General features: G+C 44.1%; 1 protein-coding gene across 10 annotated transcripts in view; it reads right to left on the bottom strand.

The window, feature by feature from the left end:
- Window positions 1-2,135: 2,135 nt before the first annotated feature.
- The window catches only part of foxp2 (forkhead box P2), a 107,963-nt gene continuing 84,261 nt past the window's right edge, over window positions 2,136-25,837 (bottom strand). For 6 of the 10 annotated variants that reach the window (XM_035147937.2, XM_035147941.2, XM_035147943.2 and 3 more), the window contains 10 exons: window positions 22,557-22,644; window positions 19,909-19,992; window positions 16,259-16,469; window positions 14,990-15,093; window positions 14,735-14,836; window positions 12,125-12,246; window positions 11,872-11,941; window positions 10,731-11,038; window positions 6,044-6,088; window positions 2,136-5,954 (listed from right to left, as the gene is read on the bottom strand). In XM_035147937.2, the coding sequence (XP_035003828.1) occupies window positions 5,810-5,954; window positions 6,044-6,088; window positions 10,731-11,038; window positions 11,872-11,941; window positions 12,125-12,246; window positions 14,735-14,836; window positions 14,990-15,093; window positions 16,259-16,469; window positions 19,909-19,992; window positions 22,557-22,644 (1,279 nt within the window). In that variant the 3' untranslated portion in view covers window positions 2,136-5,809. The remainder of the gene's footprint in view (window positions 5,955-6,043; window positions 6,089-10,730; window positions 11,039-11,871; window positions 11,942-12,124; window positions 12,247-14,734; window positions 14,837-14,989; window positions 15,094-16,258; window positions 16,470-19,908; window positions 19,993-22,556; window positions 22,645-25,837) is intronic. The other 4 variants (XM_047338617.1, XM_047338618.1, XM_035147944.2 and 1 more) reach the window with 3 other exon arrangements.

The following is a 25,837-nucleotide window of genomic DNA, read 5'->3' as shown; positions in this document are numbered from 1 at the left end:
CTGAGCTCACTAAGGTCGTAGCATGTTCTAGGCTTTGGTGGTTGTTTTAAACATGCTAAGTGAATGAACTTTGACTTGACTAATTGAGATAACTAAGCTAATGGAGCTAACGGAGCTCATGTTTTAAGCCTGTTCACCACTTTCGTCAGCTATGTTCATTTTAAACATGCTGCATAACTAAACTTTGACCTTGCTAACTAAGCTTACTAAGATAACGCAGCTAATTGAGCTAACCAAAATTTATGGATTTATTTGGGTTATCTAAATGCAGGTAAACTTGCTAAAAAAAAGGTGATTGACTGCTTTGCTTTTGCCGAGCGGAGCCGGAGCCAATAACAACTTCTGCAGAATCATTTGACCTGTGAGTGAAGGCCAATCGTATCCACTCACATTGCAGACAAAAAACAGATGTTAGTCGGTGTTAGTGGGGTTTTTGACCAGTGGAAAAGGGGCTTAAGCTAATCAAGCTTACCGAGCTAACTGAGCTAACTATAGCTCTGGGTCCTATTTACTGTAAAAACACTAGAGAAGAATCAATCTTTTTATCAAACTCTCCAAAAGAATGCTAATAAGCACACATTTTTCTAAATATCAAATGTTGCTTCGAACCTCAAAAATCACCCTTTTAAAAATGAAATATGAAATTAACTCCTCTTTCAGTGCATTCTCCATTTCCCGGCCTCTCGTGTAGCTGCCACTGTATATTAGAGGGACTTCTCTCCCCCCACCATTCATGTGGAAAAGGCTTGCACCAGCAGCTACCCTTTCTTTTATTCATCGCACTGTAAATAACTCCACTTTATGAAAAGCAGCCAGTGTGACTCACGGATACCTCTCTAACCACAACCCATTATTATTTCATGGCCTTTGAAAGAAGGGTCTCTAGCAGGCGCTCTAACACTTTAATGTCGGAGCTCCCTCTGATGTTGTGTAGTACACAGCGGCCCTTGTTGCACTCCGTATACGATCCCTCACTTGAATTCACAAACACTTCCAAGTGCATAAATAGCACAGAAGACGAGTGCCTTGCGAGCTAGCTAATGCTCTGGAACGCCATTTCCGAGGAGATAACAGGAGCCTGCCATGGCTGATGCCTGGGACTGTCATCGGGGGGGGAGAGAACGAGAAGAGTGGCGCCTTTATGAAAAATGCTGTTGTTGTCTGACCCCCTCATGGGACATCATATGGTAAGGAAAAAGAACATGCATCAGCGTTACGATTAAATGACCAGCGGACATGATTCAAAGGGTCCCGCGACGTCCCTGAGCATCCGTTGGAACGTGTAGAAGGCTCCCGGCATACAGACGAGCTAATGGGCAACCTATTGGTCATGGTAGATTCGGCTTGAATCTCAATGAGGGTGTCAGTGTGTGGGTGCTCCATGACCGACAAGGTGTGGTAGGCCTGCTGGAGTTGATTTAGCCACACGGCCTGTCATAGCGTTTTACCAGTCAGAGTCCATCAATCGAGAGGCTAAAAGGCATGTTTTCTTTTTTCCCCCCCCTTTTGAAGTGTCAAGAGGAAACTGCCGTCTCGGAGACGGACGGAAAATGGAAGACGTCTGATGAAATTTCACATCTTTGTTTTCTCGACATGATGCAGAACCCTGATGGTAATAAGGCAGATATATTTTTTACATGAGCATGACACCAGACTTAATAATGCAGTCTGTGCCAGAACCACTTTTGCAGTGTGTAGCCCAGAAATGAAGCCTGGCTGGGCATAAGTCACTCCTCACAAAAGCCTTTCACAAAAAAGGCACAGAGCAGTACTTCCGTGGAGACTGGGACATGCTTGTGGTACATGAAAGCAGAGGGCTTGGAATCATACAAAGGCTAAACCCATTACAGGTCCAGAGGGGTGGACAACACACTGCCTTGTCCCGCTCCTCTAAACAAGACACTAGGTGCTGGAAGCTGGAACAAAGCCTTGTAACATATACATTAAACTTTAATCGTTTTTTTTCTTCTACCATCCCCTTCTCTTCAAATCTCTGAAGTAGCAGCTCCTGAAACGTTAAAAGTGTAATGCCAGCTAGATTTTCATGGCTGTGCCTTTGTAGAATAAAAGATATATGTGTAACAGCGGAGGGGATCTTTTTTTTGTTTTTACTCTCTGATGCTGGAGGTAGACAGTTGTTTTTCAAATTCCAAGTTTTGGTCCTTTATTTTATTCAGCAGTGAAATGCCATGAATACAGAAAATAATAACGTCTGTTACAATTCTCAACCATGACCTTCTAATGTCAGAGAACCATGTTAACGTATGGACACAGTACACAGTAATGAAAAGTATAAAAAAAAAAAAAATGTTGTTGAATCTCGATCGTAAGGAAATTAAAACGAAAAACAAACAAAAAAAAGTTTTCACCAATTACATAAACATATGTTTGCTACAGTCCCAATTTACTGTATACATACGGGGATCATATTCCCAATTATTAGAGAAGGATAGCAGTAGAAAGGATACATGACTCAACTGCCAGACATAATGCTTCATAAAGTATGCACAGAGGTACAAGCAATAAATACACACATTAGGTTAAGCCTTACAGCTACGCAAAGCAGATGCAGAAAAAGCAGGTTTGCTATTCTTAGCGAGCAATGAGAGAGAAACAGTAAAAATTCAGGTAAGTCAGAAAAGAAACACTGAGATTTTTTTTTTTCCTCTTAGAAAAAAGTCTGGTAAATTTATGGGTCCACCAACAATTTTTTTCTTTTTTACATAAGTATGCACAGTTATCAAAATACAGACAAAATCAACCCAGAAAATCCAGACAATCCTAAAATCTAGTGGAGGAGCAGATCGCAGTTCTGGAGGTCTTTCTGGTATTATGTGCAAGCAACTATTTTAGACTTTTTTTTTTTACTTAATTTATACAAAACCCATGCAAATCTACAGGTAATATGCATTCTGTGGCTGACAGGTTTTTAATCCTTCCCAAAACAGTATATCTGAGGTAATGTACGTACATTTAGGCCATCGTCCCGATGATTTTTATTATACTCTTTTTCAGTTTAGTTCTTGTTTCCAGTCCACCAAATGATTTTTTTAGACATGCATTTTTTAAAAACACAATATTCCCTTACAGGTTAATCTATACATTATCATTCTACAAATGTTTGAGGACAACCTATTACGATGCAAATCTTCCGTTTCTTGACGTATAGGGAATGTAAACGTTGGTTTGAGCCACGTCCTATGAGACAAGCGCGGTAAAGTGTTAACGGCTCTCGTGGCGCTCTAATAACTCGTGCAATCTGTCATAATTGTTCTGAATTTTTTTTTGTTGTGCAGAGGTAGAAGCTTTGAGAAAGCCTTTTTGGGTAAGTGGGAGAACCCTTTTTCTTTCCTTTCTTTTTTTTTTTTTGAAAGACGCAGCGTCCCTTTTATTTGGTGTGATAAGATTATTAAGAACGTCGTCTTCAAGTCGTTTTGCTGACTCCAGCTAAGTATTGAAGGGATAAGCTTTGTTCCTGTGGCCCAGCACCCTCTTGACGTGGAACTGGTGTGTGTGTGTGTGTGTACAGTACTGCACGTGTCTGCGTGTTTAAGCTCTCGCAGCCAATTTCTCGGCTTGAAGACAACATATGCACAGTGTGTTTCCATTTTGGTCAAAGCAGGCGGACGCGTCGCTCGTTACAGTGCGATACAAAGACACTCGTCGGTTCTTTGACAGCGTACATTTTCTCTGCAGCTGGAGATTTAACCGAAACAAGAAGATCTGCAGACCAAAAGCTCGGAGGGGGGGTCTGTGAATACGTGTGTGTGTGTGTGTGTGTGTCTTCAACAGGTTGTGATTTCTTTATCCCATACAAGAGGAGGCAGAATTTTGTGTAACTTTGGTTTACTGAAAACAGAAATGACCATTAAAGCAACAACACTTTTCTAGATGACATTGGCTGCGACAGGAGACGACGGGACGCGAGTCGCCGCGAGAACTACTTCTCTTTAGTGTCAAGAAATACCAGCGTGCGTTATTAGAAAAAGCTGGCCACCTATACGGAGTACAGCCCGTGCCAAAAACGGTTGCACCTGTATGGTTGAGAAGCTACGAGCCACACGATGAGTATTCGATGTTGGATGGAGTTAAAGCAAATATCACCTAGAAAAGGTTACCTCTCTTTCACCTTAGATATCCTCTTCTGCAATGGCTATTATTATTTGCTCTTACACGGTAACCAAGCCACGTCATCTCATATCAACTGGAAAATTATTTGGCTTCACTAGATTTTTTTTTGTTTCAAACGTTTGGTTCGTGGTGTTTTCGGTTTCGGTTTTCGACGCGGAGCAAAAACCGCCTGACGGAAATAAGACGTGACATTATTTTTGACAGTCCCACTTAGAACGTTACATATTCACCAGGTTAGAAAAAAAAGAAAAAGAAAAGAAACCCCCAAAAAACAAAACAAATAAAAAAAGAATGAAGTTTGATGCGTAAAGCTTAACAAAACGTAAAAAATAAACGTCACAACAACACAATGTTTCTGCACTTCCATTGAATACACAAATGTTTTTTTTTTCGTTTTGGTCATGATCCACTTTTACAGTTAGCTGCTCTCTACCAGTCAAATACCACATCGCCTCTTTCTAACCTACAGTATTTCTGGCAGAAAATCCCCAAAGTGGACGAGTTATCAATTTACAAAATCAGCATTTACGCCCCACCCCCCCCGCCCCGCCCACATCTCTCTTTCCCAGCGATCATCTTTGTATAGGGGCGAAAACTAAACGATCCCAGAGGTTACTTTGAAGGTAGTTTTGCAGAACGAAAGCTTCTCTTTGTACGAGTTTAAAGTGGCAGAAGGCGGACCAAGAGGAGTTTTGGCGGCTTTCTGTCTTATAAGCTATTGGCCATTGTTGGCTTTGGTTTCTAGCTGTTGCCTGTGACTGTTTGCAGGTAGACAAAGCTTTCAGAACGAGGAGGTATAAGGAGGAACAGCGAGAAGAAAATTAGGCAGAAATGCATTTGTTTTGTAAATGGTGCTTTTTCACAAACAATTATTATTATTCTTTTCCCCCCAAACTTTTAATCACAAACAGATAATAGACTGGAAGCCGACTTTTTATTTTTTTTTTATCGTTTTTTTTTTTTTTTGGACAGCTGCAACAACAGTCTGGGTACCGCAGTTCTGGTGTAATTCAGGGAAATGGCATTTACAGTTGGTGGTGTAAAAAAAAAAATCATATTTGGAAAATTAAACGATGATTTAAAAAAAAAAAAAGCTGAAAACAATATACTGGTTTTTTTATTATCGTAGCAACATACAGGCAGTGACACAAATTTCTGAGACTACTCCTGTGCAAATGAGAACAGAGCAACAACTTTGAATTGAACCAGCAATTGTCTCTAGACGTCAACAACTACTGTGGGGTCGGGTTATTCACAAACATAAAACGTCTTCCTTTTTGGCAGTATATGAGGCCGCTAGCTTTCAACGGAACATGACTCGGCTCGTTTGTTTTTTTCCCCCCACATCCGTGAGTCCATCATCCTTGTACTGTACGTGGCCACGCCATCTCTAAAGAAATCTCGGAGAGTTAGTTTTTTTGTTTTGTTTTTTTTAACCAGGCAACTCATGCCTGTCGTGTTCGGGGATCCCAAAGGTCTGCAGCAAAGAGTTCCTTTGGACCGGTCTCCATCCGGATGCATGCTCAATAAATAGTCCCAGTGGTGATAGAGACAAGAGAGAGAGAGTCGGCTGTGTCTGCTTGGGCTGTGGAGTGGTTTCTAGTCTGGAGGGAGGTCTGCGTGGGAGGAACAGTGCGGCCCGGGCGGAGGGACACGTCGGCCAAAAGCCGCGCCCTAGTCACTCGAGGTCCTCCGATAAGTTCCCCTCCTCCAGCTCCCGGTCCTCCTCCAGCTCCGGACTGTGATTGGCCGTCGTCACCAGCGACATCGGGCAGTCGTCGTCGTCCATGTTGAGCGGCTCCTCCTTCACGTGAATGGGCGGCCTGCGACACAATCACATTGGCGATAAACTTTAGAGCTTCTGTGTGCTCGGTGACAAATTTCTGTTCCAAGTGCAAGATCAAAAACTCACCACTTAAGTTTTTCATGTGAAAAATTTAAAGTAACTGGGAAACACCTAGAGTATAAAGACACAAAGTACAATGGGGTATGGCAAATTATTATCACTCAATGAAATCAGAAATACATTTTGTGGGAAGGAACGCCCTTCGCTGCACATGGAATACAAACTGTGGGCGTTCAGCTGGCTGATAAATATTTTGTTGTATCGTAAAAAACAAGCACACGTCAACTGTTACATGCACCATCCAGCGGACATAACAACCGTGTTGTTTGCGAGACGCTAATTTGACATGATGCCTCACGTCTACTGTAAGTAAGCGCATGAAAATTGCATGAAAAACACGGCCCCTGTAAGGCCGATAAGCTGTGATGTTCCAGACATGTTTGGCATTTAAAAGTTTACTGATGACACCAGGTTGAAATACATGAAAAAGGAGAAAGGAAGGGGGGGGGGAAACAGGCCACATGATAAATAATGGAGAATTTCTCATCCCTGAGCCCCTGGAGCAAAGGCAGGAGGAGAGGCTTTTTTATCTAGTTAATAGAAAGCGCAGCCACTCGTTAATATGCAGGGGCCGTGCGTGTCGCTCCTCAAGAGGAAAAACCGGCAGCTAGGTTCTGCCATTAATCAACTTCAGCCCCGGCAGTTGGCTTCGGACACCATGATACATGTTTTTAACTCTAAATGGATGAATATCTTTAGCCACCGTCAATAAGCGTCGGGCGGGAAAGCGGCGGAGCTGGCGGCGAGCGGAACACCTCTCCGCTCGGAACAACAGGGCAGCCCGACACATAAAGTGTTGTGCGACTAACAAGAATAATAATGCTGTCACACACAAACAAGGCATAACATGATCCGGGGCCCGAGTCGGGGAGAGGGTTTTGTGCCACGATGATAAATCTGACAAAACCTAATTATTCCTGACACATCGGATGCATCAGAAAATCCCTGCGGACTTTAAAAGAGGAGAAAGAGAGAGGGGGGACTTATCAAGTGGTAGTGCGTTAGGACACGTCTCGTAGCCTCTCTCTCTTTCTCTCTTTCTCTCTATCTCTCTCTCTCTCTTTCTCTCCTGGGCTGCCTTCATCAGTGGAAGATGGGGAGGGGGCTTTGAATTTGAAAAGAATTTGAAAAGGTACAGATGACTTTAATATTCTGAACCAAATACTGTAAATTAATATTCTGATGTGGTGGAATAAAAGAAAGGAGGCCGATCTGAGCAGATGAATATTTCTGTTTGTGCCGCTCAGATTTACGGAGGCGTAAAGAAAAACACCTCAGCCAGAGGTTAGAGAAACATAAAAAATAACCAAACTCTGCTGTCACTGGAACTGTCGACTGAACGAAAAGACTCTTTATATAAAACTAAATTCTCTTCTGTTGTTGTTGTTTTGATGCTAATGATTGTTTATTGTGTATTGTTTGTGTATCTTAAAGGTTCTGAGATCTGCTCTGATTATTCTTTTACAGAATCCAACCAGTGCTGAAACGATTGGTTGATTGATTATTTGATTTAACTCTATAAACAGAAGCAGCTTTGTACATCTCGGTTATGTTATTTACATGATTGTAAATTTTAGATATTTATTTCAATTTTATGGAATAAATAAAAAACTAATTTACCGAACCCCCCTAAAAAAAAGATAAATGAATAATAATCCATAATGATAAATAATCGTTAACATATGTATATATGACCTATGTTCATATCCTTGCTGCCAAAATGTTGAAGAATCAGGATTTTCAGTCCCAATATTCAGACTTCACGAGCAGCATACAATCATATATATTAACATATTAATTGTAACAAATATATTATTACATATTAATGCTGTTGGACGCAGGTTTACGAATATTTTTAAGTGATTATTATTTACAACGTCTTCTATAATAACATATTTTTGAAGATTTCATCAGAATATTGTCGTTAATTGACTATTCCACAAATAATTGGAGGTAAAGGAGATGTAGTTATAGTTGTTGACAACTTCATTATCATTTAAACTATGTCGTGAATGCAGATAAATACTATATAGGGAGCGGTTACCAGGTACATATTATGTTTTAGATACTGCCTATGCACATGCCATCTAGAGAGGATACGTTATCAATCAAATCTTTCAAAAAGATATTGGAAAATAGAATAAAAAATAGACACGTAGATAATAAGAACAACATGCCTCATTAAGGAAAATGTTGTAACGTTGTCAAGTCACAATCCTGATCATCTTTTAGTCGCCAATAATTAACTCTGACAATCAGTGGAATCATCACTTCCATCAGCTGTCAAACTGACAAAGCAAAGGTTTTTAATACGCAGCTCATTACGTGTTTGTGTGGCTCTGCGATGAAAACACGCAGGAGCGTCTTCGCAGGCCCGAGCTTCCCGACACTTTGAATAAAAGTGCGTGGATGAGCCATTTAGCACTCAATGGCGAGCTGCCATTAGTGAGTCACTCAGGAGAAAACGCTGGACTTTCCGTAATAAATACTTGACGCTGGATGTGTGTGCTCTTGCATCGGATGGGAGATTAGCAGCGGCAATCATGCAGAGGTATGTCAGGGATGCAAATAAGGTCATTAGTCCGGGGGGGGGGGCCTAATGGTGGGTTGGGGTTGGAGGGGAGGCCGGGGTGAGGAGTGTGTAACAGCGCACTGTGATTCATTAATGAACACCAAAGAGGGGCGATCACCAAACAATTACAGGTGACAGCACAAGCCTCCGCTGGTAAAATATAGCGACATTAAAAACATTATTTTTGAATTTATCCTTTTCTGAAGGGAGGTTACTCATTTGCAAATTGGAAAGGCTAATTCTTCACTTGCAGATGTTCTCATATACACTGTACTACTTCCTTTGAGCATACCCCTAAGGGTGTACATGAGTGTATTGCACATGCACACGCGCGCACACACACACACGCCCGGGGCAATCTGGTTTGCGGTTAAGCAGATAGCATTAACCTTTTGCCATCGGAGGGGGGGAAAAGAGAGGTTTGCCTAATTGTTGGCTCCACTCGTTTGCGCCGTCCTCTCCTGAGAAAGGTGATGTACACTTTGAGTTCGCTGCTGCGCGCCACTCCATTATTTAAGTGCGTTCTGGAAAGAGCCAGTCGTGAAAAACACATTTCTTCCATTTTGAGGTTGTCGTGGCTGAGGGAGGGAGGGAGGGAGGGAGGGAGGGAGGGAGGGATGCATCTCATTCCTCTGCAGCCGTTCATGTCAGTGTCAAGGCCAGAGAGAGGAGGACGGGGGGGAGTCGACGCCGTCCTGTTACTTAAAAGTGAAATGACCTGAGGGAGCGGTAACGCCGGGATTCTGTCCAGGGCCGGGCAGATTTGCTCCACTTAACGCCTCGTTTCAGAGCGAGGTAAACACGTCCAAAGAGATGAACGTATGGAGACGCCCGGTCGAGGGAACCAAACACTCGGAAGCTGGAGTGCATCCTTTATCCATTACAGGAGTGGTTGGCGAGTGTCGGCCTGACTTTCGCGACACAAGCTTGGATGGACAGTTGAAGTGTAACATGTGTGTTTGTCTCAGAATGTGCGGCGAGTGCGTGCGTCTGAGTGACATCACGGGCGCAGGTTTGTTTTCCAGAAACTCGCCCGAGATCAATTTTTAAAAACGCTATCTTTCTGTCTAAGCTCCATTAAAAAACAAGAGATGGGGAAAGGGGAGATTTTCTTAAAAGTAATTAATGCATAACTCCCTAAATATTAATGGGAACAGCCTTGCATAAAATATAGCAGCTAAACCCCTATAATGCAGACAGTGGTGTAATTAAAGACGAATGTGCAGAAGGGCCTATTTATAGACCCGGAATTAACTGTTATATCCAAAACGTCAGGTGTACGCAGAGTGCCGGTGAAATTAACCACGGCGGAGACAGGAGGAGATTATGATACAATGCATGCTGGGAAAGTGAACCTTGCTCTGAGGTCACGGCGGAGTGAAGGGAAACGCTGCGACTCTGGGTTAAATATCAGGCAATTAAAGTAACAAAGGGCACGAGGACAGCGAGTGGATTCAGTGTAGGAGCGGAGGTGGTGATGGTGGAGGTGATGGGGTGGGGGGGGGTTCAACATGTGCTCGCATTCTCAAATAAGTACTCATCACACATAACAATGTGTGATGTGTGATTCAGTATGTGCTCGTGGCACTTAACCTTTCCAGGCTCTAAAGAGGCACTCGATGCATCATATACTGTGTCGCAGTGAGAGAGCGGGAACATTCAGGTGTGTGGTAATTAAGGCAGTGGCTTTAAGTTTTTTTGATATCTACTTAAGGTACAGTTTTCTTAAAGGAGCAGGGTCTCAAATTCAAAACAACTGTGTTTGTCCCCGGCGGGCAATTCAATGCTTTTATACAATGCTGCATCCAAAAGATGTGTCTTAGGGACAGAAGACACGGTTCAACACATTCTACAGTAAACATGCTAAATCTTGCATAAATAATAATAAATAAAATAAATATTGATAACAACTGCCTTAATTATCATATATTCATCATACAATTTACTTGCCTTGATGTGTAGCTCTGACACACACACACACACACACACACACACACACACACACACACACACACACACACACACACACACACACACACACACACACACACACACACACACACACACACACACACACACACACACACACACACACAGTTGAGGTGCAGGCGGGAAACTTACATGTGTACTGGTGGGGAGTACCCGGGGCTGCCGTGTCCGTTGGTGTCCAGGTGGTCAAGCGAGCCGTTGAGCTCCTCGTGGGCCGACTGCAGCAGGGTCGGGGGACTGCCGCCCAGCATGCCTGGGGGGCTGCCGCCCAGCAGCCCATGTGGGCTGCCACCTAACAGCCCATGTGGACTCCCGCCTGTCAGTCCGGACGGGTCTCCGCCGAGGAGGCCGTGGCAGCTGCCACCCATCGGGCCCGTGGAGCCGCTGGTCATAAGGCCGGGGGTCCCGAGCAAAGGCAGGGAGGTCTCGGCCAGGGCAGCCTGCAGGAGGAGAGACACAGAGGAGGCGTAGACATGAGATTAAATAGGAGGGGTGCAGGTGAAAGAGAGGAAGGGAAAAAGAAAGATCGCAAAGGAATAAGACGGGAAAGGAAGCAGGTAAAGAGCATGGAGGAGCAGGGAGGGAATGATATTCACAGTCTTTACATAATAACATAATAATTATTAAAACTCTGTCCCAACTTTTCTATTCTGTTGCAGGCTATTTTTCACCCAGTGACACCTTCCTGACAACCACCCCCCCCCCAGCTGCCATTCACATGCCCTTGTGTTTGTGGCTATTATAGGAAAAATAAAGTCCCCCCCAAAAACTTTACCTCAAAATAATAAAAACTCCTGACACTTTCGCCTGCTGCGCATTAAAGTTATATACAGTGATTAAATTTTTAAAGTTTTTGCCATGAGCACCTCGCCGGCGTACACTATGAAGCCAAATCATTTATGACAGCTTAGATAAATATTAATGCACATGCCCTTGCATTTGCACACGCCGCTATCAATCTAGGGTGGCTGCCACAGCTGAGAGGAGAGGGGAGGAAAGAGAACGGGAAGAACAGACGGGAGGAGCCGCTTCCTGAGTCGACCACAGGGTGGCCTTCTGAGTCCGACAGGAGGGAGAGGAGGAGATGCAGAAACACACGAGCAGGGAGAAGAGGCAGGAAATGGAGTTAAAGGAAAACAATAAAGTTGTTTTTTTTTGGAGTCCGCAGGAGCCGCAAGGAGCTCTGCTGCTCGACTGTTCAGCGAGTCGAGTGGCCACCGTGTAAACATGCAGAGCAGTGAGTGAGAGCTGCTCTCAGGCGCCTGGTTCTCACCTGTAAGCTCGCGTTTAGTGCACTTCCATAGCCAAGACTGGAGGGCAAGTTCTTGACAAGTGATGGGCTTCTGGAAGAAAAAGATAAATAAAATATATCAAATATCAGCGAAGAAAGAGCTAAATGTACAGCAGGGAGAATAAAATGTCTGTTTAAACGAAGAGAGGCAAAAGAGATTTCTGATCATCTGTGATCTCCCACAAGTCATTGACCTTCACATCTAGATCTAAGCGGCGGTGACGGAAGCTCGTACCCTGTGATCTTCTGCGACCTGCGTTTCTGGTACTCCACCTCGTCCACCGTCCACACCGCCCCCTTCACGTTCTCCACGCGCACAAAGCACTTGTGCAGGCTGAGGTTGTGGCGCACGGCGTTCTGTGGGGGGGAGAGAGGATGACACGGAGGTCAGAGGGATGAGGTAAAAAAAAAAAAAAAAAAGCGAATCACGTTCATTCATTTTCATTCAAGGCTGGGAAATTGATTTTTCTCTCTCTCTTGCATTTTGAAGAAAATTCTCAACATTCACACACCATTGATTTAATTAGTAAAAATTGAGTGAGAGCGAATGCTCTTACAAGTCCTGCACACAGTACATATCAATCAGAGTAAGTAGGCTAAAAGGAGGTAATCAGCATAGCGAATGGCTTATGGTGGTGACAGAAGTGGTAATACCGGCCTTGATAATGGTGATGTCAGTAACCCTTTCTGCGCCAGAGCAGCGTTGCTCTTAATGGACACGTCGCTTTAAAAGATGACAGTGTTGCGAGAGAAAAGAGACAGTCATGAGGTCCTGGTGTCAGCGCGAGAGAGTGTGTGTGTGTGTGTGTGCGTGTGTGCACGAGTAAGGAGGATTACGCTGAACTGTATCTGACATCTATACGTCCAAATCTGCTCAGTGTAGTCTTCATCGCAAGACATGTTATCTTTTAAATATAAATTAAATCAGGTAGATTTCTTTCATACAATAAACCAGTAATTAATTACAATCCAAGAAAAAAACCTATAGAAAGGAAAAAATAAAAAAATCACCTCCTCATATTAATACGACCATATGATAATTAAAACATGCATCAGACTCTACAAATAATAACCTTGGCTTTAATATCGCTGCCTCTCGTATTTATCGTCTGCCTCCGCTCGGTGTGTACGGCTCCTTTCTTCCAAGAAAAAGGGATTCAAAAAAAAAAAACTCATAAGCAGATCTCGCATCTGACCTGAAAATCCCGGGATTTGATTGATCTTAATGCCCATGGCTCTGAATATGATAATTTTAATATTAATGAGCAAATGAGCAGTTTTATTATGCATGCTATATAGTTAGAACTAATAAGCTTCTGGGTGAGAGGGAGAAGAAGAGAGTGAGTGAGGTGTGGTGGTGGTGGTGAGGGGGGGGTGCAGATCCCTCTTTTGAGCTGATGAGACCGAGCTGAGATATTAAACTACCTGTCATTTTTTCCTTTCTTTTCTTCTCCTTCTTTGTTTTTCTTTAAAACAAATTCCCTGCATTAATCAAATGACAAGCCCGCCGCTGATCATCCCGCTAATGCTTTACTGTGGGAGCCGCAGATGTAAATACATCACCGTGGTTATTGTGCCAACTGGGAGACAAGATATTTCTAATGTCATTGTGATAACATTCCTATTGTATCATAGGAACAGGAGCAACTTTTATCAGGAAACGAGGAAGGAGAAGAAAAAAAAGGAACGTATAAATAAGGTAGATATGCACGTGGTTGTGTTATTTGCTGCCACAAAACCTCTGAGAACGTGTCCTAACATTATTACGCTGCAGAACACAGCATCTTACTGTACCCAACAAACTGCAAAAAGGGCACTGCATCTTTTTTTCCTTGCATCCCCTCCTGAATCGGTTGATCACACGCCCATGTGCTCATTTGCATCCCAAATCCAAATTAATTCACTTTGCTAAATCTAGTGCTTGCGCCACGTCTTGCATGCTGATGAGCGGCTGCTTCATGTTTTTTTCTCTCCTTGTCCCTCCAGTCCTCCGCGCAGCCACAAAGGCTAAAAGGCGGCTAACGAATGACGCGCAGGGGCCACGGGATGAAACGCAAGGAGACGCTGGCGGCCCCGGCGAGGCTTTTCTTTATCAGCAGGCGGACACACTCCGGGTTAAAGCGTGTGCGGCTGCAGAGACATTTTTTACCATCTTTGTGGAAGCAGACAGGACAATAAAGTTGTCGGGACAGATATACAAATGGGGCCTTTTGTGTGGGTAAATAAAGAGCGCTCCCTCCATGACAGGCCAATTCTCACTTTCCTCCCTGCCTTAGTTCCACATGAACACACCCTTAACCTCTCTCTTAGACCTGTTTATGTGTTTGTGTGCATGTGCGTGTGCACGCGCCTCCGTTCACACAGCTGAGAGCTGGTTAACAGGCAAACAGCCATATTTCTTCCTAATTAACCAATGATATGCGAGGGAAGGTGGTTTCAGGAGTAGGAGGAGGGGTGTCTCCCTTAACAAAAGGTGCTGATGATGGAGTGGCTGCTGTATAATTAGTGCGTCAGAGCCCTCTCCTCTCCAGCGCCGAGCCTCGCTATTAATTGCACCGAATTAGAAAACGATATCTGAGGCAGAATAATTCTTTCAGCTGTCATTTCCAAACAGAGAAGGCAGCGCGGCGGAAAAAATAAATAAGAGGAGAACGGTGCTTTATTCGTTAGAGAGGTCGGGAAGAATGGGAGAGGAGTGCTAATCGCTAGGCGCTGAGCAAATATATGCTTTTCTTCAGGTTTTTGTTATTGACTTGGGGCGAGAGGAAGGAGCTGTCGTTGCTGTGAAAGGAAGTGAAAGGTGGAGGTCGCGTGTGTGTGTGTGGGGGGGGGTCATGAAAGTTACCTTCCAAGTTGCGGCGTTGCGTCTGAAGTAGGCGAACGTGCGCGTGAACCAGCTGTAGATTTCATTAAGCGTTAACTGCATGTCGGCAGAGTCCATGATAGCCTGGAATGAGATGACATCAAATAATGGTTTACTAACGAGACCACGTAACACACACACACACACACAGATGCATTGAGAGAGGGGGGGCTGCCATGATTCATGCAGCAATTAATTTTAATCTAATCAGGCAAAGTTAATTTATTTCCCACTCACCTGTCTTATGAGGGTTGCATAAGTAAATGGCGGCCTGACATCTGCGTTCTTATAAAACTCGTAGTTTGGGGCGATCTCTGGAAAAATAAATACTGTGTCACCACCTGAAATAATTGGTAAATTTTTATTCCTTTAGGTATTGCATTTGCACAAGTTTCATCAAATTAAGGGGGGGGTTGGGGAGAGAGAAACAGGGGAGGGTAAGAAAGAGGGTGGGGTTAAGGGGGGCACATCAAATCGGCATTTTCCATGTCTAACAAAATGCATTTTTAATTAATCTCTCTCGCGAGAGATCTTAAACACTAATACGTCCACAAAATGAGAACCGTGTTAGTTAGTTAGGCTGAGGTTGAATAATTTATGTGTCTTCACACTAAACACAGAGAGAGTAAATATAAACATCAAAGACGGACCATTTAAAATGCAAAGCTTAATACATGGGATGTCTTAATGTAATAAATATTGTATTTTTTCCCCCTCCACCATTATTTGAACTTAATTAACATTCATGTAATATTTATCCACAAAGGAAGTTCTTGTCTATTTACATATAGAGTGATTAAACACAGGCTTTTACAAAACCAACCAGACATCCCACATTGGTGAGACCAACAGCAGTCGGTGGTGGTGTGTGTGTTTTATGTCAGAGGACAAGTGTGAGTACGCTGTGTGTGCACTTCCACATGTGTGCATGTAAAAAACATACTACAACACTACTACAGGTCGAGTACGACTAATAGTAAAGTTCTGAGGGTTGAGAAATCACATGCAATTTGCAATTCATAACATCACATTCATATATACATACATTTTATTCAACAATTCTATTTAGAAACAAAATATGATCATTGACAACAGCATTGGTGTTAGTTTGTGTGTGTGTGTATATATATTTATCTATATATAGATATATATATACCTGTATCTTTGTGAGGACCGTTTTGAGCACAGACCCTACAAAGTTAGGATATTTTCAAATAGTGAGGACATTGGCTGGACCTCACTTTTCAAAGGGCTGTAAGGTTACAGTTTAGGTTTAATTTGTGTTAGAATTAGGTTTAGGCATTTAGTTGGGATGGTTAAAGTTAGGGTAAAGGTCTAGCGAATGGATTTTGCCAATTAGTGTCCTCACGAAGATTAAAGTACAACAATGTTTGTGTACTTCTGTGTGTATCATTTGCTTCATATTTACTTTAAACTTAATTGTCTGCACTGGCTGTATGTATTTGTGTGTCAGTGTTATGTGCAATGCTGAGTAGTTGGTCCCACCTGAAGACAGGGGCATGGAGTATTTGTCCGAGTGGCGTCTGCGCATGGCGCCCATGCTTGGGACGTTGGCTCCTCCCAGTATCGACGGCACCTGGGGCATGGCGGCCATGGGCGTGATGGGTGCCGTGGGCGTGGTGGGCGTCTGAGGTAAGTTCGGCGGCGATACCGAGGGCATGTTCTTGGACATGGTGACGCTGGACACCAAGTTGAGCTGAGGTGGGAAGGAGGGATGGAGGAGGGAGGGTGGGCGGGAGGCAGATGCATGGAGCAGGGAGGCAGGGGGAGAGAGAGGAAGGCGTTATTTTGTGGTTCCTCCGACAGTGTCTGCTCTCCTCTCCTCTAACACAGCTGTGTTTCCACTAACAAGGCTCGTGGAGAGGAGCCAGCCTATCTCCACTAATTACAACCACCAAATTGTATCATAAGAATTCTAATTAGAGCACGCTGTTCAAGATTATCCAACGATCAGCCTCCGTGTTATCCCGGCCCCATCTCTCTTTATCTCTCTATTTATCACTCCCTCGCTCCCTCCCTCCCGTCGCTCGCTGCATCCCTCCCTCTCTATCTCCGCCACTTCGACCACCCGTAATCATTTCAAACTGAGGAAACAAGGCTTTGCAACTTTTGTTTGCTGTTGTGCGAATTGGTAAACATCCAGAACCAGCCAGGTCCAGAACCACAACATGTGACCTTATGTTCCGCTATGACAAGGTTACTATAGTGACCACAGCAGCAACTCAGAGTCATCTCAGCTAAAACTCTCAGTGAGTGGATTATAAGAAGAGAGAAGCTAAAGGAAGATAGAGGTGGAGACAAATATGAACTGTAAGGCCACACTTCGTTTTAGACTCTGCTACAGATCACTTGCCATTTTAGAGCTGCTAAAACAGAGAAGTTTGGAAACGGTGATCACAACCGCTTGCTGATTGGGTCTTTTCAGTCACAACGTAACACTGTTTTCAAAACGCAGCAGTGTGGATGTAACTTAATATACTAACCCTTCATATAACCCTACCTCAACACTTTCAATTTCTCATCTGTGACATTTGTGTTCTTGTATTTGTGCTCCAATGTTGTCTAATGCTTGTTTTCTATTGTATGCCCTGAATTCTTAGTTTTAATTTGTAAAGCAACTTGTAACTGCATTTTGAAAGGGGCTATATATACACACAAATATATATATAAAGTTTATAATGTATTTATTGTTGAGTTTGTGGCAGCATATTATTACCCCTAATCCAGTCAAAGCTTCAGTGCAAGAAGAGGAATCGAAAGTATTGTAAGTATGATTTTTTTGTACAGTGTAAGGTTGAAATGACAATATCTGTATGGACACACACACACACACACACACACACACACACACACACACACACACACACACACACACACACACACACACACACACACACACACACACACACACACACACACACACACACACACACACACACACACACACGCTCCTTCAACATTACGGCCCTGAGTGTTAGTTATGTCTGGCATGGAGGCCAACTGTGCTAACCGCCAATCGTCCGGCTCTTTGCACCACTTTTGCGTCCGCTTCCCCAAATCTCATGTGAGAGGCTCAAACCGACTGGAAAATTCTTAACTGACCTTTTAGTCCCTGCGCTAATTTAGCTGGAATGGTAATGACGTCGTTACATATTCAAACCAAATTGCCTTAATTGCGACTCTACAAGTGGAATGCATCCGTTGCCCAGAGTTTGAATTAGAGGCGACTTGAAAGCTGGAAGGGAACGAGGGGGGCGCGCGAAGGCGGTGAGGGATGGAGGTGGGGTGAGTGAGGAGGAGGCATCAGTGGCCATTTGTGGCATGTGTTGATAAATAGGATGAAATGTCAAGTTTGAGAGACTCCGGTGGATGCAGAGGTTTCCAGATGATAATTATCTGCCCACTTAGCTGTAACGAGCTGCTACAGTTATTGGCTGGGACGAGGGCTGGCTGCACAGACAGAGATTAAACATGAGCAGTGGTGGGACGGAACTAAGTACATTTACTTTGTTACTGTACATAAGTACATATCTGAATGAACTTAACTGTACCTGATGCCTCCAAAAGGAGAATTTAATAAACGCTCAATATATGCTGAATAAAATACAAATAAATGCTGTCCCGGCAACAAGCGCGACATGTTTGCAGCCGTGTAATCCAATTCTGGCAAAAGACACTCAAGGTTTGGGAGCGAGAGACATTCACACAGACAAACAGAGAGAGAGGGATGTGATTATTCAGGACTTGCAGCCTGACTAACTTTGACTCTCATCCATCCGTGCAATGGCCAAAAGGAGCCATTTAATGAAGTGTGACTCAGAGAATAAATGGTGTAGGTGTGTTTGCCTGGCAGTGGTAACACGTGGGTAACTCTTGTTTCCTAATAGGCCAACATGAACTATTTATGCTGCATGGTTTCTATTCCTATACCTGTGATTCTATTGGGTATAAAGCCGCGCTGCCGTTTGAAATCCACCAACCATCTCTCGTTTTGTTACGTCTACTCACTTTTATACACAAGCGTTTTTTCCCCTGCGCCAAATCCTCATCCTACCTCCCCTTAGAAAAACAGGGGGAGCCTTAAAACTGAAGACTTAACTGTTCATTTAAGAATTCTGTCTGAATTGCCCCCACCATCAAATGCAATTAGCAGCTCTTTCATGTGTGCTTTATGTAATGCAATACTTCATTAGCATCATTCATTCATATTCAGACGTGGATTATAGGCTGCAAACGCTTTATTGGACGAGATGGAACCAAGCTGCTGGAGTTTTGAAGATTAAAAAAAAAGAAAAAGACGCCACAGACAGACAGAAGAGGAGAGAGAGAGATTGAATTATAAAAAGGGAGTTTGATTCCTGATGGAATTATGGGATAATTATGCTATCTTGTGATTATCTACATTCTATGATGAGAGGTGATGAGGAAAATTATTCCATTGAAAGTAGGCACTTACTATGCAGCAGAAACACCATAACAATGTTTTGCTCTCAAATATTTCAAAACGTGGGGAATTGGGAGAAAATAATATTTGCCAAAAAAAATATGTAGCGTTTTTTAATATTAAATCCAAATACTGGGGTTGGAAAACGGGAAAATGCATTTGTAATCATTCAATGTAAAAAGTAAAAGGCAGGAGAAAAAGCGTCAGGAGTGACACCATTTTCCTTCTTCGATGACCCCTTTCACAATTTTGTTTTTTTCTCTCTCTCGGGAGGCAATTTCAGCGGCAGGGTGGGTATTTACGCGAACGCCATCTTCGCCACTCGGCTGTAATTTTCAGGTGTTTGTTGTTCAAATGATATATATTCTCGTCTTCCATTCCGTTTGTGAGTGCCGCCGCGGCCACCGAGCCAAACAGTCATCAGCGGCCAACAGGTTGTTTTGGCCATTATATCCATCACAAAAGAAATGACCCTGCGCTTTAGACAAGGACTCCGCCGCTCTGCTATCTAATACACTTCCAAACTCTATTGTCCTCTCGCCGATAAGAAGCGAAAATAACTTATGTATTACAACTCCCATTCCCTTCTTTTTCATCGTCTGTCATTCACTCAAACAACTGCCTGGTGCTTAAACTGTCCATTTTTCTACGTGGAGGCCTGTTTACAGTGGCCGGAGCAATATGCACTCACTGGTTTGGGAGATGACTTAGGTTCCGAGGGCCGCATGTGCAAGTGGGTCATCATCGCCTGAAGACGCTCACGTTCTTTAGAAAGCTGTTTGGAGAGAGAGAAAAGAGGGAGAGTGTGCATTAGAGTGGATTAAAGGGGGGGAGAAAGAGGAGAGGGAGAGGAGAGGAGAGGAGAGGAAGAGGAAGAGGAGAGAAAGAGGAAGAGGATAGACAGAGGAGAGGAGCAGGAGGAGAAAGAGGAGGGGAAACAAGAGAAGAAGAAACGAGAGGAAGAGAAGAGAGAGAGGAGAGAAGAAGAGAGGAGAGGAACAGGAAAGGAAGAAAAGACGGAGAGGTGAAGAAAGCTGGCAGAGGAGAGAATGAGGAAAGATGAGGAGACGAGAGGAAAGGAGGAGGAGAGGAAACAAGAGGAGAGGAAGAGGAGAGGAAGAGGAGAACATAGCAAATGAGACATAACATTTGAGTGGTACAGAAAAGAACGAGAGCTTTGATATAAACCAAGTGAGAGAAACAGTTCTGCTGGTGCTGTGAGGAGAACACCAGAGGCTTCGGGGGGGGGAGGGAAGAGGGGAGGCGGGTGCAGACAGGTCAGGCAAAACAAATAGCATTTCATCTTTTTGTCAATAGCAGAATTTAGGTCAGCGGGGCTCTGACAGTAACAAGCTACTTGGGCCATAAATTAGGTGGTCCTGAGTGTCTGCTCCAAGTCCTGTGGACTCCGTTAGGGGGATGGAGCGCAGCCAGCAGCTGCTGAGAGGTGAAGAGGTCTTCCAAACAGGGTGCCGGGCGGCCCCGCCTCCCCCGTCCAGTTAGTGGCCCCGGCCATCGCCTATCATCAATCTAATTCACGGGGAGTGACAGGGACTGGACCCTGTGAAAGACTCAGCCCCCGCACACCCCTTAATATACACACACACATACACAGGGAAAAACAGACAAGCAAGTAGGCGTGCACACACGCGCACAGAGCTGGGCCTCATTACGAGTGACGGCTCTCGTGCAGGAGGAGAAAAGAAAAGAAGAGAGGGATGAAGAAATGAAAGAATGTGAGAGAGGAGAAGAAGCAGGACAGACAACACAGTAATTGGTCACAGTGAAGAGAGCAAGCTTCAGTAGCTCTGTGTTGAAATGAAAAACAAAACACACAATGAGAGGAAGTTGAATAAATAACTTGGATCTGATTTTATTTTCTGTTTTACTAAATCGGGGGCAGCTGTGTCTCCAGAGGTAGGGCGGGCTGTCCACTGAGCGGAGGGTCGGCGGTCTGATCCCGAAGTGGACAAGACACTGTGCTTGCAGTGTGTGAGTGCTGTAGGACTGGGTCTGCCATGCACTGTAGTGACGAGCGCTACTATAAATACAAACCATTTACAATTTACATTTATTAAACCCCCCCCTCCGTAGAAGCCCAGTTTCTACCGTCCCGACTGAATATTTCCCTCCGTCACTCTGTTTGATCCCACTTTTAAAACATATACACACCTATTTGTTTCTGAAAAGGAAGGCGAGCGGCGGCCGCCAGTGCTGAGTAATAATGAGAGCGCTCAATCAGCGTTCTCATTATCTAGCCAGCATGACTTCTTAATAAGGTCACGCTCCACCTACTGAAAATAGTTCCCTCCTTTTGAGCTTTCTTCAGGTGCAAAGTGCAGTTAATTAACACAGCAGACCGGGAGAGATGCGCTCGCTATTAATTGGAAAGAAAAAGAGAAAGAGGAAGAAAAAAAAAGAAGAAAGCTGAGAAAATAAAGCACACGCTTAATTCAATTAAAACAGCCATAATGGCTTTGGTTGTAAGGCCTGAGGATTCCTTTGTTTAGTGGCTTTGTTGAATCCAGCAGGTCCTGCTTGTCTTGGGAAATATTAAGCGGACCACGATGTGGCCTCACTCTGTCGCTCACACAACTTTGAAAAATAAAGTTTGGACGGGATGATTGGCTACTTAAACAAGAAGTGAGTTTGCGACAGTAAAATGTGACAATGGTGAAAAGTTAACTATATGATAAATGGTAAATGGGCTGTATTTATATCGCGCTTTTCAGACATGAACGCTCGAGAACGGACAATTGGGTCTGGACTTTCTCTGGAGTTTGTCTTCCACACATCAAGAACGAAGCCGGAGATTCTCTGGTCAGACACTGAGGGTGACGCAGCAGGCAGGAGGCAGAGATCATGTTTTTTTTTTTGTTTATGGCACATCGACACCGGCTTCGGCCCTCACCGTGTGTGGCGCTGCTCCTTCATACTAAGATATTAGTATTCTTTTGAGTTTTTCTCCCACTGGGTGCTTACATGGGCTCATTCGGACATTATCCAGAATCGTTACTGTGGGGCTGGGAGGTGAAACTCCAGAGATTCTCCAGAATGTCCGCAGCAACTGACTGGGACTTTTCTGACAGCAGCTCAAGTCGCATTCGCTCATTCACCGACACTTGTTTCTCAATGCAACACTTTATCTATCATACACTGTCAGCACAGCCTTCAGGGGCCATTTGGGGTTCAGTATTTTTGAACGCAGACAGGCAGTGCCGGGGATCGAACCACAGACCCTTCTGATTAGTGGACGACCCTTTCTACATCTTCCAATGCACACGGCTTTGATCCAACTTCTGTTCTGAGGTGTTCTTTATTGCAAAAAGGGAAACTTACTTGTATTTCTAGCTGCTGTACGACTTGCATCTGGACTCGACACTGAGCTGTGCTCCGATCGTCGAGGGCGTGTTCATTGTTTAGATGCCTGGAGAGAGAGGGAGAGGGAGAGAGAGAGAGAGGTTATACACCAATTCAAATGGTATGTCAATGCCACACAGCAAAATATCTTTTAGTTTGATCCAAACTGTGGAGGATGATAATTGCCGTATCACCTTCACCACTGTTTTGCTTTTAATGATAATATTTCTATACTGACACAGTCATCTATAGGATCCTGTTAGGAGCCATTGTTCCTCGGTGAAACGAGGTAATTAGAAGTAACATGACGGTGTGTGGTGCCATGTTTAACATGACAATGGGCCCTGTGCCAGTTTAGATGGCTAACTCCGGTGCCACCCCGGGCGCCGCTTTCTCCGCGCAGAATAAAAGATGCCAGCCCAGCAGAACGGCTTTTGTCTCCTTCGTTTACCGAAAACAATGCACGCGATTTAACACCGGCAACATTTGACACACAAAAGCGAGCTCTTCAAACGGAAGGTGCATTATCCAGCGGCAGCAGCAGACATAATAAATGTATCTGGTGTGTTCGCCTCATTAGAAGAAAAAGGCAGCCAGACAGCCATAACAGTCAATGAGGTTTTTTTTGTCTTGATTGGATTTCGTCTATAAGGACACAAAAGAGCTTCACCATTAAGGTAGACCTTTATTCCTGACACACACACACACACACACACACACACACACACACACACACACACACACAGACAGAAGAAAAGAAAAAAAACACAGTACACAAATATGGGGAGAAAAAGGGGGTTTCTAAAGTGTTGTGATGCTGGGTAATGAGCCTCTATCTAAATGATCATTGATGACAAACTCACAAAGCGAGCTTTGAGGAGGCATGCTTATGAAATGCCAGAGCTGCCACTTTATCTCCAGTAATTATAGGTTAGCTTGCAGACCCTTCAATGATCATTTACAGCTCTGCCTCCAGTGCATTAGAGGGAGGACAAAATCTCTGTGCCTGTCTCTGGCTTTCACTTTATCTAAGAACACACACACAAACGGAGCGAAACATTGTCGCCAACACCTCGCAAGAAATACACACTCCCACCATTCTACTCCGAACCCCCTCACCTCTTGTTTATCGGTCATGTGCAAAACAAGACAACTCATTGAGCCGCCTTATCTCGACCTGCCAATCAGGAGCTGAATAGAACATTTGCACCTTTCAATTACGCCGCACGCACGTTTTTAAAAAACCATCCCATCTCATCCCTGCTCGTACTGTTGCGACCATTTCTCGGTCCTTAATGCTCAGAAATGTTTCATTATAAATCAAGAATGAAGTAGCATTAAAAAAAAAAAAAAGAAAGAAAGAGAGGAGGGGTGGGGATGGATGAGGGATGGCTCCGGAGGAGGGGAGGGACGAGCCAGTGGATTTCTCCAGCCCTGTGCCTAATTGCTGTTTCAGAAATGCGCATGCAAAAAAAAGGGGGGCATTTCATTAATCATTTAATCACGTCCCTCGCAGGATGAGGGAACTAATGTTGCAAATACCCTTTTCATTTCACTGCCCATAATGCTATCTTATGCACTTGATGTATGGCGTGTGTCATGAATTACAGCTGCTTCAAAAGCACGGGGCGCGCCGCTCGACGTCCCTGAAGATACCTCATTACAAAAAAAAAAAAAATAAGAGAGAAAGAGGAGGGAGAAATCTTTATTAAGTTTTCCTCTCATCGACAAGCACCTTGTTTTTCTCATATTTTGTCAATATGTGTGTGCGAAGGCCTCTCCGGGGTCCAGCTCTATTCGTACACATGGCGTTCCACCACTGGCCAGTTAGCGAGGTGATTACAGGCAGATTACTACATGCGTTTATGAAATATTCAAATGGCAGCATGTCCTGCTGTGCATTAATAATGCCACACAAAGACGGAGGGAAGGGAGGGGGGGGTGAGACGCAGACAGGCAGGGAATAATGAAAGAACGTCTTATTTATTTACCTTTATTTACCCTTCTCTTTGTGAAAATTACCATTTCACTGTATGCCGATCTTTGCCGCCTTTCGCTTGCCTCTTAACAAAACCAAATCTAAATAATTTGCAGGTGAATAAAGAGAAGGAACTAGAGTGTTGCATCCAGGTGTAATGGTTTAAGCCTGGAGGTTGGAGGATGCTTGTTTCACAGCCGGCCCCCACCCGCCTGCCTTGCTGTTTATGTTTACCGTTCAAACCTGCGTTTTAGAGGCACATTGATTTCTGCCGCGAAGAGGGAATTAGCCATGTGACAAAGGCCGTGTGAAAAAAGATGGAGATGGGAGGATTGAGAGATGCGGCAGAGGAGGAGAGATGAGAGCAAATAAAGAGACAAAGAGACTGATAAATTGAGACTGAGAGGGATGGAGAGGTGAGACATAGATGGTTGTTTCTCAACAAACACAAATAAAGATTTATTCTTACTGGACGCCGCAGAGCCTCTCTTGTCTTTAAAAGAAGAGAGAAGATGGTTTTTCCTTTTCCCCATAGCTGCGGATATGAATATGTATATGCCATCAACGTCCACTAAGGGCCCAATAATAAATCTACTCAAGCCAGCATGTATGGATGATGCGCCTGTGCTAATTGTCTGTGTGTATCTTCAGGGGCCGCGAAGCCCCAGCAGAGAACAGCAAGACCGGCCCCCTGGCTGTCTACGCAAACACATACATCAACGGTCAGATACGAAACAGAAGCAGCGTCAACACAACAATATGTAGCTACACAAGTACTGTGCCTACTAGTGTGCATCAACAAGCGCACATGCACAAACGCACACATGCACAGACACTCTCCCCATGGCGGCAGTGCATAAGTAATGCCCTTCGTTTTAAAGGTCTTGTCACAGAGCAGTAGACATGTGGTGGGGTAGAGGGAAACGCAGCTATCCAGGGGCCAAGGGCCTGGCTGCCTGTCTCCACAGTGTGTGTGTGTGTGTGTGTGTGTACATTATATAGAGACAAAGACACTTGGCTGCTGCCTTGTGGGTTTAATTAGCAGTGGGTTACAGACACCAGCGTTCAGGTTAGCGGCTGAGTTTGCCATTTTAACATGGAGCCTGCCTTCCTGCCAGTAATAAGGAAAGTGGAGTGGTGACAGAGAGTGGAGGAGTTAAGTGTGCGTCTGTGTGTGTGTGTGTGTAAGTGCGGGAGCAAATATCTGTTTATGTGTAGACTGACTGTGGAGGGAGGACATTCGTTTAAACGAGGGGATGTGAGGTAAAAGGCTAAAGTGTGT

This window comes from Hippoglossus stenolepis, chromosome 22 (genome assembly GCF_022539355.2).
Source record: "Hippoglossus stenolepis isolate QCI-W04-F060 chromosome 22, HSTE1.2, whole genome shotgun sequence".
Classification (NCBI taxonomy): Eukaryota; Metazoa; Chordata; class Actinopteri; order Pleuronectiformes; family Pleuronectidae; genus Hippoglossus; species Hippoglossus stenolepis.
Note: the sequence above shows the minus strand (reverse complement) of the source record. Positions and strands in the feature narration are given on the sequence as shown.